The sequence below is a fragment of the Microtus ochrogaster genome, chromosome 17, assembly GCF_000317375.1.
Source record: "Microtus ochrogaster isolate Prairie Vole_2 chromosome 17, MicOch1.0, whole genome shotgun sequence".
NCBI classification, from domain to species: Eukaryota; Metazoa; Chordata; class Mammalia; order Rodentia; family Cricetidae; genus Microtus; species Microtus ochrogaster.
In genome coordinates, this window is record NC_022019.1 from 15,141,296 (window position 1) to 15,156,363 (window position 15,068).

Sequence of the window (15,068 nt, forward strand, 5' to 3'; positions counted from 1 at the left end):
GAACAGCTGGGGACTGGGAACAGCTGAGGGGTGGGGGCAGCTGCAGGGTGGGAATAGCTGGGGACTGGGAACAGCTGAGGGTGGAGGGGCACTGGTGGGGACTGCTAGGGGATACTATGCTCCCAGGCCGCCTGCTAATGTTATGTTGTGCTTTAGGAACTGGTTGATTTTGAGTCCCTCCATTTTCTTTCTTCTTTCTCCTGGAGGGGTCAGGGATGAGGGCACAGCTGAGGGCAGGAACTGCTGGTCAGCCTGCCTGGTGCCTTCCCAGTGACTGGAGACCCAGGGTGGATAGGGAGGTGTGCCCAGGGACTGTGAGAAAAGCTACTGGTTTAAGATGGGCATTTGTGACAATTCAAGTGCCCAGGGGTATAGAGAAACAACCCATCAGGTTGTCAGCAGTAAATTCATGGAACTGGGGTAGCAATTGAAAATAAAACGGTGTGATGTTTTCTATGTTGTCTTCATTAGGCAGAAATGGTTTTTGTTGTTGGTTTTATTTTTTGCTTTGCTTTGTTTTGTGGTGCTGAGATGAAACCTGGGGCTTCACTTGTGTCAAGCAATGGCTGTACCACTGAGCTATATCCAGTTCTTACCCTTCGTGAAGGGGGCCACTCAGGCATGCAGGGTTGGTTTGATGAATCCCCTTAAGAGTAGGATGGGAGGGAATTTCATTATCTGCCTTTTGCCTTGGAGAACTAGATGGACCTTGGCTTCTGTTGACCTCTGGAGGGTGTGTGTGCATGTGCGTGCGTGCGTGCGTGTGTGTGTGTGTGCGTGTGTGTGTGTGTGCGTGTGTGTGTGTAGTATGTGGACATGAATGCAGTGTCCTGGGAGGCCAGAAGGCAGTGTTGGACTCTCCTGGAGCTGGATTCGCAGGCACCTGTGACCTGCTCTGTGTTGGTACTGGGAATCGTGCTTGAGTCCTCTGGAAGAATGAATGCTCCTAGTCACGAAGCTGCATCTCCAGCGCCCAGCACACCCTGTATGCTTACCCACACCAGGCACCCGCCACTTAAGCCTTGTTCAGATCCTTCAGGATGAGCCATGGAGATGGACACTTCGTCATTTAAAAATGCTTTATTTTCTATTTTTAAAGATTTTATGTTTAATGCGTGTCTTGTGTGCACAATGCTGCAGGTACCCGAGGAGGTCAGATCCCCTGAAGCTAGAGTTACAGGGGTTATGAGTCACCTGAGTGGGTGCTGGGAACTAAACTTTGCTCCTCTAGAACAGTGTGTACTCTTGATCAGTGAGCCATTTCCTCAGTCCTAAGCACTTACTCTTTACTGCCCTTACAAAGTCTGGGGAGGTGATGGAACTTAAGACCACACAGTGAAGCTGAGGTGGTGCTGTAATCCCAGCTACTCAGGAGGCAGAGGCAGTAGCACCCAGTGTGTAGGCCAACCTGGTTTTGCAGAGACTCTGCCTCAGAGAGAAAACAAACGATAAACAAGATCCAAAGCCACTGTCACAAGCCTGAGCAAAATACCAGCTCTGCCATCTGTGCCAGAGATGTCCTAGCTGTGTCCCCAGGATGACTGAGTGGGAGACAGTCACAAGGGTGGTAACAGAGGCCTCTGACATCAAGCTTTGGGGGACGTGGAGCACTGATCATGTGCAGATCAGTGACAGTAACCTTCAGGATTGCACCCCAGCAAAGAAACCCAACAGGCACTGGTGCAGGATGCCTGGTGTTGTGCCACCAAGAGCTTCTGCAAAGCTCATCCCACACCTTCCTGTGGAGCATCTCATCATAGCCCAGCAATGCACACGTTCACGACTGTGTGCATCATCAAGCATGCCTTTGACATCCTCCGCCTGCTCACTGATGGGCACTCTCTGTGGGGCTTGGTTGTCATTATCAACAGCGGCCTCCCAGAGGACTTAGCATACACTGGGAGAGTGCCACAGTAGGGTGGCAAGCTGTGGGTGTGGCCCCACTACATCCTCTGATTGCTACTGGATGTGGGCGCCTGTGAGGCTGCCCCCTAGAACAGTAAGGCCACAGGCAGGTAAGCTCCTAAGTGTTATCAAGGGCTCTTCCAATTCTTGGATGACCTGAAGTGTAGGACCAAGTCTAACTGACTTCCCAGATGTTTCTAATAAACTGATGTTTTAAATGGAAATTTAAAAAGTAAAATCAAAGGCTGAGTGGGTAATTTCTCACTTCTCATGAATCTACAAGACGAAAGTCTTAAGATCAAGGCAGATTCAGTTATCTGATTAGATTCGCTCTTCTGGTTTATAGATGGCACGTTCTAGAACACTGTTACCTCACTGTGTGTTGGGGGGGGGGCACTCTTCTGATTTTTTTTTTCCTTGCAGAAAAGACACCAATTCCATGGGAATCATCTTAAAATCTACCGTATGACCTTGCTTTTATACTATTCCTCCCAAACTTCCATCTCTAAAGGTTCCCCCTTTTAGACTAAGGCTTCAACATGGGAGTTTTGGAGGGACATGAGCATTCAGAACCAAATAGGTACATACTTTTAGAGTGTTTTTTTATTAACATGTTCACCATACATAATAATGGGCTTCATTATGACATTTTAATACATGTATATAAAGTATTTTGATCATATTCCCCCCATACCATTTTCTCTTGGCCTCTCCCATGATCTTCCTCGTTGAAATTGTCATTTTTCTTCTTGATCACTCAATAGGTTTATTTAGGGATACTAACAGAAGCATGGGTAACTTTCTAGTGGTCATACCACTAAAGAAAATCTGCCCCTCATTAGGTCACACAAAGGCACCACCAGACCTACTGACCTGAATTCTATTCCCAGGACTCATATGGAGGAAGAAAGAACCGACCTCCATACCTGAGAATGTGTATGATGACACATTCACATCAAAATATAATAAAAGATGTAAGTATAAATGGGTCTATTTGAAAGAATAAGAGAGGGGCTGGAGAGATGGCTCAGAGGTTGGGAGTACTCACTGATCTTCCAGAGGACCCAGGTTTAAATACTAGCACCCACATGGCAGCTCACACCTGTCTGTAACTCCAGGGTCTAACACCCTCACACAAAATATACATGCAGGCAAAACACTGGTACAAATAATACATCATAAAAAAGAGAATAAAAGGATTGACAACTGTGGGAGTTGTATGAGGGTTAAAGGAGAATATGATCAAAATACATTATATACATGTGTGAAGAGGTCATCATAAAATTCGTGTGTCATTTAGGTTAATAACTTTAAAAGTTATTCCACTAGCAACCATTAACCACCTAGGGAGGGAGCCCTTCCTTGACCCTTGCAACCCTTAACTAGAGGGGTGGTTGGCTGCCCCTCCCACGCCAGGTGGGGCCCAATCTTGTGCAGATTTTGCAGGCACCGCATAAATCCTGGTTTATTAACCAGAACATGAGAGGTATGTCCATCAAGAGCCCAGTTCTCTTTGTTTTCGTGGCGTTGAAAATACGATCCAAGAATCATCTGCGTGGTGTCTCACAGATGAGGGATGGGGCGTCAGAAATACTGTAGGCTGTCCCATTTGAAGCTTCATGGGGCTCAGGAAAGCCACAGGAAACTCTCCTCAGAGGAAAGCAAGACTCTGTTTACCCTGTTTCTTTTAAATCACGAAACCTACTTTCTATTGGAAACCTATATTCCTTAGGATACAGTGTAGAGCCCGAGTGACAGGCAGCTCCGGTTACCGTGATCCTCCACGGCGATCTATAAGCCGCTAATCACATTTTCCAGTCCCTGCTCTCCTCCCAGTCTGACGCCGCTTTGCTAGCCCATCCCTTAGGCGTTTTAAGAGGTAAAAGCTAACTAGGGGAGGCGCTGGAGCAAGCGAACCACTCTTTCCGGCACCTGAGAACACGTGGGTCTCCGCACTCCCGAACGTCTACCCACGCGCGGAGCTCGCCGCCCACCTCCGACACGCATTTAGCAAACAAAGACCCTCTTCTGGGAACCAATCGCGTTCGCTGGCCTCTTTCTACCCCTCCAATCAGATTCTAGGGTGTGGTCATCGCGCCAGGCATCTCTGGTCTCCTATTGGCCGGCGTCTTCCTGGTGCGAGAGGCTCTGGCCAATCAACGCCCGTCAGTCCACTGCGTTCGCCCTGGGCTGGCGGCGAGAGCGGCGGGGCCGGTTGAGGAGGGCGGGAGGTGGGCGGGGCGCCCGGCGCTGGCCCCGCCTCCTAGCCCTGGCCTATTCCGAGTTATCTAGACACCAGTGAGAGACGGAGATCCAGACAGGTGAGTCTCGCGTCCGGCAGCCGCCAAGGATGGAGTTCGTAAAGTGTCTCGGCCACCCAGAGGAGTTCTACAACCTGCTGCGATTCCGCATGGGAGGCCAGCGGAAGTTCATACCAAAGATGGACCAGGTAAGCCGAGCATCCCTGTACCCAACGCGGGTCTGTGGCCGCTGCACTCACCGGAGATAACGGAGAACGTCCACGAGCGCTCCGGTCTCTTTGGAAGGGGGGTTTCCTGGCCTGGGTCCCACACCCCAGCTGGACCCTATCATCTACTTGACAGGTCCTGCCCTACCCCCTACCTGTTTTTAAAGGTTTCTGATTGTTCAAGCCATTACTTTCCCTGCGCACTTTTTCCCCCCTAAACTTGAGGGTTTATTTTTACTCCAACGGCTGCGTTCCAAGATTGAGATTAGGGAGAAAAGACTTGAGAAAATTTAACTCCACACCCACCACTCCTTCCAGCTTTCAGACACATCACCTCCCTCATACGCTCCCTTACCTTCCTGCAAGCCTTCCTTCCCGGGTGCTTCCTATGTTTTCTTGTGTACATAATCTCCAAGTTCTTACTAGATGTTGGCTGCTGAAAGGCCAGAGCTTGGTTTTTGTTTGTATCTCATCGCACTGTACCCTTCGTTACATGTGTGCGTTTATGGTGATGTTCACTCTTGTAATAAGAGTATGTAACGGTTGCATGAATGCACATCCAGTTGAATTAATGGTTTACATCAGAAGCCTTAAATTTTTCCCATCCGCTGGAAACATCACACTGTATTTTATTTAAAGAGATTCTTCATTGAATCACTTTAATTTTTTTCATAATGCGGAATCCTCATTAGCTCTGACAGGTGCCACCTCTCTGCCCTTTGCGATGATGCCTGTTTACGGGACACCTACACTGTGATAGATAGGTGCTGTTTTGGGTAAGCCATGGATGGACATATAGCCTCGACAGATAGGACCCCCAAAGAAATAAATGCAAAGAGTACCTATCAGGGGAGAAGGGTGCACAGTTGTCAGGTTCTTTAGGAAGAATGACTAAAAGCAAAGAATCTCTGCTTTATAATGCAAGTCACTTGGTCTTGTGACTGCTCCAGCGACAGGTAGTTCACTTCCTCTGGGGAGGCCAGTTTACTGCCTTTTCTGTTCACTGCCGATTCCATCTTGTCAAGACCCTTCTAAAGTAAGTGTCTCCAGAATGTTTTGTAGAAATCTGAGGAAGGCGTTCTGACCTGTGAGGTTTGCTTACCTGCTTTCTCTAGTACTGTTCAACTTCAGAGACCCCATAGTCTGGTTGTCAGCTCCCAGGCTGACTTCCAGGTGTAAGATTCTCTGTCGCAGGCTTGTTCTGATTTAAAAGTCTCTGTTTGGTTCTACAGGGTCTCACTGTGCGGCCCTGGCTGCCTCGGAGCTTACTTTTGAGATGAGATCCATTTGTCTCTGGTCGTGCTCATCTCTGCCTCCTGAGTGCTGGAATTAAAGGTGCACCACACCTGACAATTCTGGATTTTAAGATACTAGAAAATAGGGTTTTCTTCATAAGTGTGTCTTTATGGCTTTCTATAATGTAGCTTGTCAACATGTGTGAAGAAGTAGGGAACAAAGCTGCCTTGGAGAAAAGCTTCTAGACTTTTAAACCTGGTGCCCTTTCCCGAGTGTGGCCGGATAAGTGAGGGTCATAAGGAAATTGACAGGAGGGGAAAAATCAGTTCTTGTTAGGATGTGAGTTTAATCTTTTCAGGGTTACTGAAAGGAAGTAAGAGCTTTCAAATGCTCTGTGGCTTTTGTGAGCGAATATTCATTTGGCTCAGTATTAGGAAGAGTTCTCTGAGCACTGATGTGATACCATCAGTACCCGCTGCCACACCTGACTTCACACGTGCAGGTGACAGATCATCTTGAAAATGCAGATACGTTAGATTGATGTAAAAAGTTACCTGTCAGCTGTGTGCTTGAGAGTTCCAGGTGAATCATGAAAGGATTGCCTGTTTGGACGCGGGCACTGTTACCAAGATTACATATTCACATTGCACGTTTACAAATCTTCAGAAATCCCAATGCTTCCAGGCTGGATGTTGTTGCTCATTTGAGCTCTTAGAGGGGGAAGCCACCTCTGTTTGTCAGCTTCTTGAAGGGATGGGGAGCCTAAGCTTACAGTTCAGGTCCCCTGGCGGCACTGGTGATGATAGTTTCCCCACCTGGGAGGCGTGTTCACTGCCTTCCCTCCTTCTGGGAAGTTCAGGTTTTAGAAACTCTTGGACTCAACTTCAACCCTTTGTTCTGCTGCTTTTAGAGCCAGTTTCGGAATACAGACCCTGAGGTATTAAAACTCTCATATTCTCTTAAGAATACAGATTCACAGCCGGGCGTGGTGGCACACACGCCTTTAAGCCTATCATAAGAGAAGGAGATCAAGGTGGATTTCTAGGAGTTCATGGTCAGGCTGCTCTACAGACTGAGTTCCGAGGCTAGTTGTGAACACATGCTGAGACCTTGTTTTGAACAACAGACCAAGAAAGTATTATTGCCACAAAGCTGTGTCCTTTAGTTATTTGTAGTATGACACTTTCCAGGCCATGTCCCTGCTCCTCCTTTTCATTTAAAGTTCAGTTTCCATGGTTATATGGTAATTGGGCAGTTCTCATCTGGCTACTTCAGGACCTATAATGCACTGGGCATTTTATTTTTTGAGACAGTCTCACTTAGGCTGGCTTTGAACTCTGAACCTCCTGAGTGCTGGGATTGCAGGTGTGAGCTTCCAAGCCCAATTAAAAATGCATTTTCATTACAAGATATTTCATGCAGGAAAATACCAAAAGTACTATAACAAACTACTGTACCTGAGGTTAAGTATATATTCTTTTTTTAAAAAATATTTATTTATTTATTTATTATGTATGTATGCAATATTCTTTCTGTGTGTATGCCTGAAGGCCAGAAGAGAGCACCAGACCTCATTACAGATGGTTGTGAGCCACCATGTGGTTGCTGGGAATTGAACTCAGGATCTTTGGAAGAGCAGGCAATGATCTTAACCACTGAGCCATCTCTCCAGCCCCCTAAGTATATATTCTTTTGGTCACACTTAACTTCGTTCTCCTCATATATCTTTACTAAGAGATTAAGTATTCATTAACAACTAAAGCAGCCAACTGTCCAGATCTAGCTCAGAGCCGAACACACTTGTTGCTGGCATACAGTGGCCAGTACTTGCAGACAAGGCTCTTCTGTGCCATACCTTGACTGTTTGCCCCTTGCCAGTGTCCACCTGCTTTTTCAGGCAGTCTCCTCAGGCTTAGCGCTGTGGATATCCCAGATCTGTAAGGACACCTGCCTGGGGCTTTCTCTCCATCGTTGTACCTTGCTGAAAGGCTTTTGAAACAGAAGTGTGTGCCTTTTAGTTAGAAAGTGCCATGACAGTTAGCTAATGTTTATTAGCTCTTGGTCTGTGCCAAACACTGTTTTACATAACCTCCCATCTGTCACCCTTTGAGGATCTACTGGTTTTGTGTTTTCTAGAAGGGGCTCAGAGAAGTTAGTAAGTTATCTAAGGTCCTGTAGCTATGAAGTGGAAGCTGGGTTTTGACTCAGTCTGAGTAGAGATTGTTCATTCTCTCTTTTAAAAAAGATTTAGTTAATGTTGAAATTGTGTGTGTGTGTCAGTGTCTATGTGGGTTGTGGAGGTGAGTACAGTACCTGTGAGGTCAGCAGAGGGCATCAGATCCTGCCCTAGAGTTAGGGGTGGTTGTGAGCTGTCTGATACCAGTTCTGGGAACTGAACTCCAGTCCTCTGCAAGAGCAGTACTTGCTCTTAACCACTGAGTTGTCTCCCCAACCCCTCCAGAGCGCTCTCTCCCAATACAGTGTTCATCCCTAGGATAGTGGACCACAGAGGTACATTAAGCAGCCTGCTCAAAGCCAGCTAAGAGGTGGACACACCAGCTTGATGCACACAACTGCCTATCTTAAGTGGTTCGGAGGTTTTAAAAAGTAAAGTAACTTAGGAACTATCACGTAGCCTGATGGGCAAGGTGGCACAGCAGGTAAAGGCATCCACCAGCAAGACTAACAACTTGAGTTCAATTCCCAGGACCCACCTGGTAGAAGTGGAGCACAACTCTGGCAAGTTGTTCTCTTATCTCCACATATGCGCTGTGGCCCTCGCTATCCACCACAAAAATAAATGAACAAAGAGTAAAAATGTTTTTCTTTTCTCTTTTTTTTTTTTTGATGGGCATGGTGGCACATGCCTTTAATCCCAGTGCTTGGGAGACAGAGGCAGGAGGTTTCTGTGCGTTCTAGGCCACCCTAGGGTTAGTTTGTGAGTCCCAGGAGGTTTCTGTGCGTTCTAGGCCACCCTAGGGTTAGTTTGTGAGTCCCAGGAGGTTTCTGTGCGTTCTAGGCCACCCTAGGGTTAGTTTGTGAGTCCCAGGGCAGAACATGTTGTCTTATAGCCATCTATTACCTAAGTATATTACTTAGATTTTTTAAATTAATTTTTAATCTTTTTCTAAGATTTAATTAGTGTACATTGGGGTTTTGCCTGTATGTGTGTCTGTGTATATGTGTAACTAGAGTTACAGGTAGTTTCGAGCCGCCCTGTGGGTGCTGGGAACTGAACCCAGGTTCTTTGGACCAGCAGGACGTGCTCTTCACCACTAAGCCATCTCTCCAGCCCCTAAATTAGATTTTTAAGAACGCATTTCCTTGTGTGTGTTTACTCATACACATACACCACTGCACACATGTGGCAGCCATGGGACAACTTTGTGGCGTTTATTCTCGCCACTATCTGCCTCTACACGGGTACTAGGAGTTGAACTCAGGTCACCAGTCCTGTTCAGCAAGCATCCTAATCCTCTGAGGCATCTCACCAGCTTCTCATTTAGTGTTTACTGAGGACAAATCATCCCAAACCTTAGCGCTGGGGTTGGGGAAACGTGTGCTGCTTCCTGATGCCAGGGAACTAGTAAGAGGAGGCGATGTCAAATCATGCTGTGCAGCCGGGCGGTGGTGGCGCACGCCTTTAATCCCAGCACTTGGGAGGCAGGAGGATCTTTGTGAGTTCGAGGCCAGCCTGGTCTACAAGAGCTAGTTCCAGGACAGGCACCAAAAACTACAGAGAAACCCTGTCTCAAAAATCCAAACCCAAAAAAAAAATCATGCTGTGCGTGTGTTTGTCCTAAGTTTAGAGAACCAAACGTAATGGTTTAAAGTAACAACTGCTACTTAGTTCTCAGTTGTCTGGGACAGCTGGCTCCATTTCTCCATGGCATGCTCGGCTGACAGGCAAGCTTGTGGCTGGATGAAGGGGTGGTTAGGTTACAGCCAGTTTAGGGGAGACACATCTCATCAGCCTGCAGGCTCGTCTTGGAACTCGTGGACACTGGAAGGGAGCAGACCCCAATACACACACACTTCAGAATTCTGCATGTGTCACATCTGTTACTGTGCACTTGGACCCAAATGTCACCCGGAGAGCCAGGAGCGAGGGAGGAAAGACTCCTTCGTGATGAGAAGAGTCATGTTAACAGTTTAGTGCACTTCGTCACTCTTAGTAATCTGAAAGGGACAAGTCCTGTTGTTGCTGCCACTTTGCAGATTACAGGTGTAGATTCCAGATGCAGTTTCCCCTCACAGGCCTGTAAGTGTGCCTCGGGAGGGCCAGCCAGGCCTGGCCGCACAGCACCTCTGCTTCTTTCTGCCTTGGAGACTGTTCAGCCTCAAAAGCTCAGGTGTTGCCAGAACCCAGCTAGCAGGCAAGAACTGGTCTGTGTAATTAAATTAAAAACAAAAAAACACACACTATACAAAGACCTGGCTTTTATCAAACAGGTCCCATTGGGTGATAGAGGTAAGACAAGTCCCCAGAGTTGCAGGCAGAACTAATTACCAAAAGCATAGTCACAGGAGGTCAGAGTGGTGAGGTCAAGGGATGGCAGATCTTAGGGTTGTGATCTACAGCAGGAAACTGTTTTTCTCTCCCTCTAGAAAATGAGACTTTTGGAGACTGGGTGGCCCTGGCAAGGGGCAGAGGAAGTGAGACTTGGCTCGGGCTGTCCCTTTTTCCTGGAGGGTTTTGATGGCCAGTGTGTTTACTGAGCACTTTGTAAGCCACTGTGAGACCTCCCCCCCCCCCCCAGTGTTGGAAGTTGACCCCAAGGCCTCGAGCATGCTAACCAGGTGCTACCACTGAGGTACATGCTGTGGTGCATGTTCTTCTAGAAGTGGAGGCAGGAAGCTCACGTGAGCCCAGAAGTTTCAGACCACCCTAAATGCCATGGTAATAGCTCAGGTCGATAAATAACTAAATAGCAATAGTTTAATATACCTTTAACTCGGGGAAACAAACAGGAAAACGAATTTCTCTTCATTTAACATTTCTTTCTTAAGTAACAACAATAAGAAAACACTGAGGGAAATGTATCCTAAACAATATCAAGGACTGATTATTTCTGTAACAAAGAACAAATGTGGTTCAGGCCAGGCCTAGTGGTGCATGCTTTTAATCTTTGAAAGGACAAGCAGAACTACACACTGACACAGTACCCTAAAAAAAAAAAAAATCAAGTTCAAATAATTTGTCATTAACTGGGCATATCAGCACATCTAAATGCATTCCCCCATATGCAAGTTTTGTGACATTACTCAGAGGCCACAAAATAGAAAAAGCCAACCTTTTCCAAGGAGATTTGGCTTCTGTCAAGTGTAACTCTTACTATTTAGACATTCATGTTCTCGTTAGTAACTTAATCTCCATGTTTCTTTATCATCAGTAAGATAGCAGTTTACTGAGTACCTTAGCAACAGCCTGCTTGTTCCAGGCTGGGAATGAAAGGGGTTTGTTTCTTTTTTATTTTATATATTTTTTCTGTTATTTTCCTTTATGCCAAGAGGTCTTGGGGTATAGCCCAGATGGCGTCTTCACCCTTCACCTCAGCCTCCCAAGTAATAAAGCACAGCTGTGCTCACCATGCCTGGGTAACTGAAAGGTTTTTTCTTAAGACTCAACATTATTGACTATATTATGGTTTGTTGTCCAAAACACTAAAAAGTATGACCTCTGCTACCTGTGTGGCATGGATTGTATCCTGTTACACCTTCCTTGAACATTTAGGAGGGGTTCAGGGTAATGTTTGTGTTGTGTTTGACATGCAGTGGGTGCCTAATAAGTGGCAATTGTTTTTTGGTTTTTGGTTTTTTCGAGACAGGGTTTCTCTGTGGCTTTGGAGCCTGTCCTGGAACTAGCTCTGTAGACCAGGCTGGTCTCGAACTCACAGAGATCCACCTGCCTCTGCCTCCCGAGTGCTGGGATTAAAGGCGTGCGCCACCACCGCCTGGCATAAGTGGCAATTGTTAATCTTGCTGTTAAATCCAGTTCTGAGGTTCATGGGTTTTTAAGATTTAGATTTTCTTGTCCTAAGCAAACCAAGACAGTCAGGCAGTGGTGGCACACGCCTTTAATCCTAGCACTTGGGAGGCAGAGGCAGGCGGATCTCTGAGTTCAAGGACAGTGAGGACTACACAGAGAAACCCTGCCTGAAAAAGACAGGGGGGGGGGCTCTGGCAGAGGGGGAAGTAGGAGTGGTGCTGGTAGCCGTCAGCTGGAGCCTGAGTCTTGGGAGTTCAACCCTCTGTAGCCATCTGTACCCTTGTCCTAAATGCCCTTGAGTCCTGTCTTCCCTGCATCGGAGAGTTCTGGCTATGTTCTTAGCCTCAAGCAGCAGTGAAAAACGTGGGCGACCCCTAAGGACAGTAGCTGTGACATACATACAAGAAGTTCACACATGAAATCTTGCCAACATTCAGAGAGCAGTGTAGTTCTTGGTAGGATTATTCTTAGTCGTTTTGGGGGCCTGTTCTTCAGGGTGACATGCTGCAACCAGAAACAAGTGATGTGGAGGGCACAGAGGAAGCGAGTCCTGTAGCTGGTCTCCTCGGGATGATGGGGTGGGGATTGCTCCCTAAGACTGCTCTCCAAACCCAGTGCCACTGTCCCCTTGTGTTTATTGCTTCCCTGTGAGAGCAGCCCCTAGACCATTGCCACCGTAGATGGTACTGGGCATGAGTCAGTGATCTGTCAGAGTTGCTCACCCTGGGTGTGGATCACAGCTGTGATTTGAGCAGTGAAGAGATTGAGGCAGGGGGATTGCCATGAATTCCATGCCTGCCTGGGCTACAAGAGTAACATAGTATCCCAAAAGAGAAGTTACTCAGTTTTTTTCTTGTGAACCCTTACCTTTCTACCTTCTGAAAAAGTGTATTTTAAAATCCTCCATGAATGTATTGCTTTATTCACTGAAACTCTGTGGGTTGTTTTCATGTGCTTGATTGTGAATTTTACTTAAATATGCTGATCAGTAAATATTGGTTTTAACTAGTATATCTTATTGAAAATGACAACAAAATGAAACTTAGGATTATATATCTTTTTTTTTTTAAAGAAAGCCTTACTCTTTGGACAAAATGAAGTGTATTCATATTAGGAAATGTAGGAAATACAAATAAAAAAGGACATAGCTCACAGGACCCACCAGGGTCCAAGGTTCCCTGCCATTCCAGTGCAACTGTGGATTGCCTACTAGCAGATATGCCGTATCTCAAAAGCAACTCCCCCAGTCGATAATCGTGTTTCCCGTTTCCTAGAATGAGGGGAGAGATTGTGTGCAAGGGGCACGTGGAAATGCTATACCTTCGGCTCAGTTTTCTTGCTCATAAAACGTTCATATTAAACACACACACAGCACAAGACCGCAGGTTTGGTTTGGCATTTGTAGTAAGTCACCATCCAAACCTCCAGTTCCTTGCAGAGTGTATTTAGCCGTTCCTTGTTTCCTACGCGAAGACCAGCTCACTGCACATCCCTGATACCGCTGCTAAGAGCAGTGATTTGAAGGCTTCTGGCGGTCTTAAGCAGGGCTGGGTCAGCCACGTAGTGCAGCAGTTGTTGAAGCCAGATTCTCTTCAGAAGAAAATAATCGCAGTGGGGATAAAGAGACCTCAGAGTAGAAATGGTCTCTGTCCCAATTATTAAGGGAAACTTGAGAGGGTAAGGGGTTATTGTTTAGATGAGACAGTGTGGTCATGTGTTTAGGTTGGACAATTTCAACTAAAATTGGGCAGTGCAAAAATAGACCCGTTGTTGGGTGTGGTGGTCCATATGCGTAATCTCAGCACTCCACTCGGGGGAGGTAGAGGTAGAAGAGGGTGCATGATCAAGTCCGAGGCCACCCTGGTTGGTCTACATTCCGATTTCCGAGCCAACCAGAGCTCCGTAGTAAGACTGACCACAAACACAGAGCACTTCAGTTTACCAAAGGCCAGCCTAGTTGAGAAGGGATTCAGAGGAGCCTGCATAAATAGTTTTGTTTTGGAAAAACACAGGGAGAGAGAGCCAGCCTTTCCGAGCTGCGCCAGTCCATGTCCCCCTCACCCGGACCATTTGTGGTGGCAGGAGAAAGCGCAGCAGACGGGTGGGCAGGGGTTCGTGCTGGTGGGGGCGTGGCCAGAAGCGACAGGGGGCGTGGTCCGGACCTGCACGTGTCGTTGGAGTGAGGCTGGTTCCCTCTGCCACGGCCAGCGCTGCACTCCCGATGACAGCCGCCGGCAGCACCAAGGCCATGGCCTTGGTCAAGCGCACTTTGGTGCTTAGCCCTGTCGCTGCGCCCAGGACTCCTGGCTCGCCCCCACGGTGCTGCTCCTGGCCCCTCACCGCCTGGCCTTGCAAGGATTGGTCTTGGGCTCGGAGCCCAACTGCCAGCTGCCTGCCCCAGCCCCACTCCTGCTCCACGTCTGCCACTGCGGTATGTCTTCTCTGCCCACAGGACTCGCTCAGCAGCAGCTTGAAGACGTGCTACAAGTATCTGAATCAGACCAGTCGCAGCTTCGCCGTGGTTATCCAGGCGCTGGATGGGGAAATGCGGTTAGTGGAGAGCCCCGACTCCGGGAGGACCGCTTTTCCAGGGGACTTTGAGTCACTGCAGCCACATTGGCTCACCGCTTAGAATTATGGGCTCCTTGTTGTGGCTTAGGCAGGACTAACCCTCCCCCCTCCACACACACACTGCGCCCACGTGTTTACTTGCAAATGCCCTTCCAGACACCTGGCTATCTACCAATGTCTGTCCTCAGGCCAGTCCTTTCAGAGAAGGGGGTGGGGCAGCCATGTTTATTACCTTCTTTTAGGCCTGGCACCCGCACCTGTCAGTGAGCAGGCCTGGTGTTTTTTCTTAGCTCGTTTGTCACCTTAAATTTTAAGCATAACTGAGTCTTCATAATGTTCACATTGCACACAAGTTTGCAGTGGTTACCACGACAGCATTCATGCTGAAAAGTTTTGTGCCTGCAGAATCCTAGTTCTCTCTAAACGTGGGTCTAAACTGTTGGTCCCTGACATGCATTGGTTAATTGTAAAGCATTCTAGGAGTTACGGTATGGCACCCACCTGCTTAGGTTATCACTTTTTACAAAACTATAGAGTTTATCACTCCCATTAAGACAGGGTAACAAATATAAGATTGATAGTCTGTAACATCACTTAGAAAATGGCCCGGCACAGTTTAAATGACTGTTATTGAAGGAGGGTCTCACTCTGTAGCCCAAGTTGTCCTGAACTCCAGATCCTTCTGCCTCAACCTCCCAAAGCTAAGATTACAGGCATGAAGCACTATTCTGCTTTAAATGTGGCTTAAAAATAAATATTTTCAAAAAGAGACTAATGAAATAGTTTAGCAGGGAAGGGCGCTTGCTGCCAAGTCCGACGACCTGAGTTGGGTCCCCAGAACCATATTCTCTCTCTCTCTCTCTCTCTCTCTCTCTCTCTCTCTCTCTCTCTCTCTCTCTC

At 47.3% G+C, this 15,068-nt stretch overlaps 1 protein-coding gene across 1 annotated transcript in view; it reads left to right on the forward strand.

Annotated features, from left to right (window-relative positions):
- Positions 1 to 4,174: 4,174 nt before the first annotated feature.
- The window catches only part of Fdft1 (farnesyl-diphosphate farnesyltransferase 1), a 27,064-nt gene continuing 16,170 nt past the window's right edge, over positions 4,175 to 15,068 (forward strand). The window contains exons 1-2 of the mRNA XM_026783170.1: positions 4,175 to 4,354; positions 14,050 to 14,223. Coding sequence (XP_026638971.1) covers positions 4,256 to 4,354; positions 14,050 to 14,223 — 273 coding nt within the window. The 5' untranslated portion in view covers positions 4,175 to 4,255. The remainder of the gene's footprint in view (positions 4,355 to 14,049; positions 14,224 to 15,068) is intronic.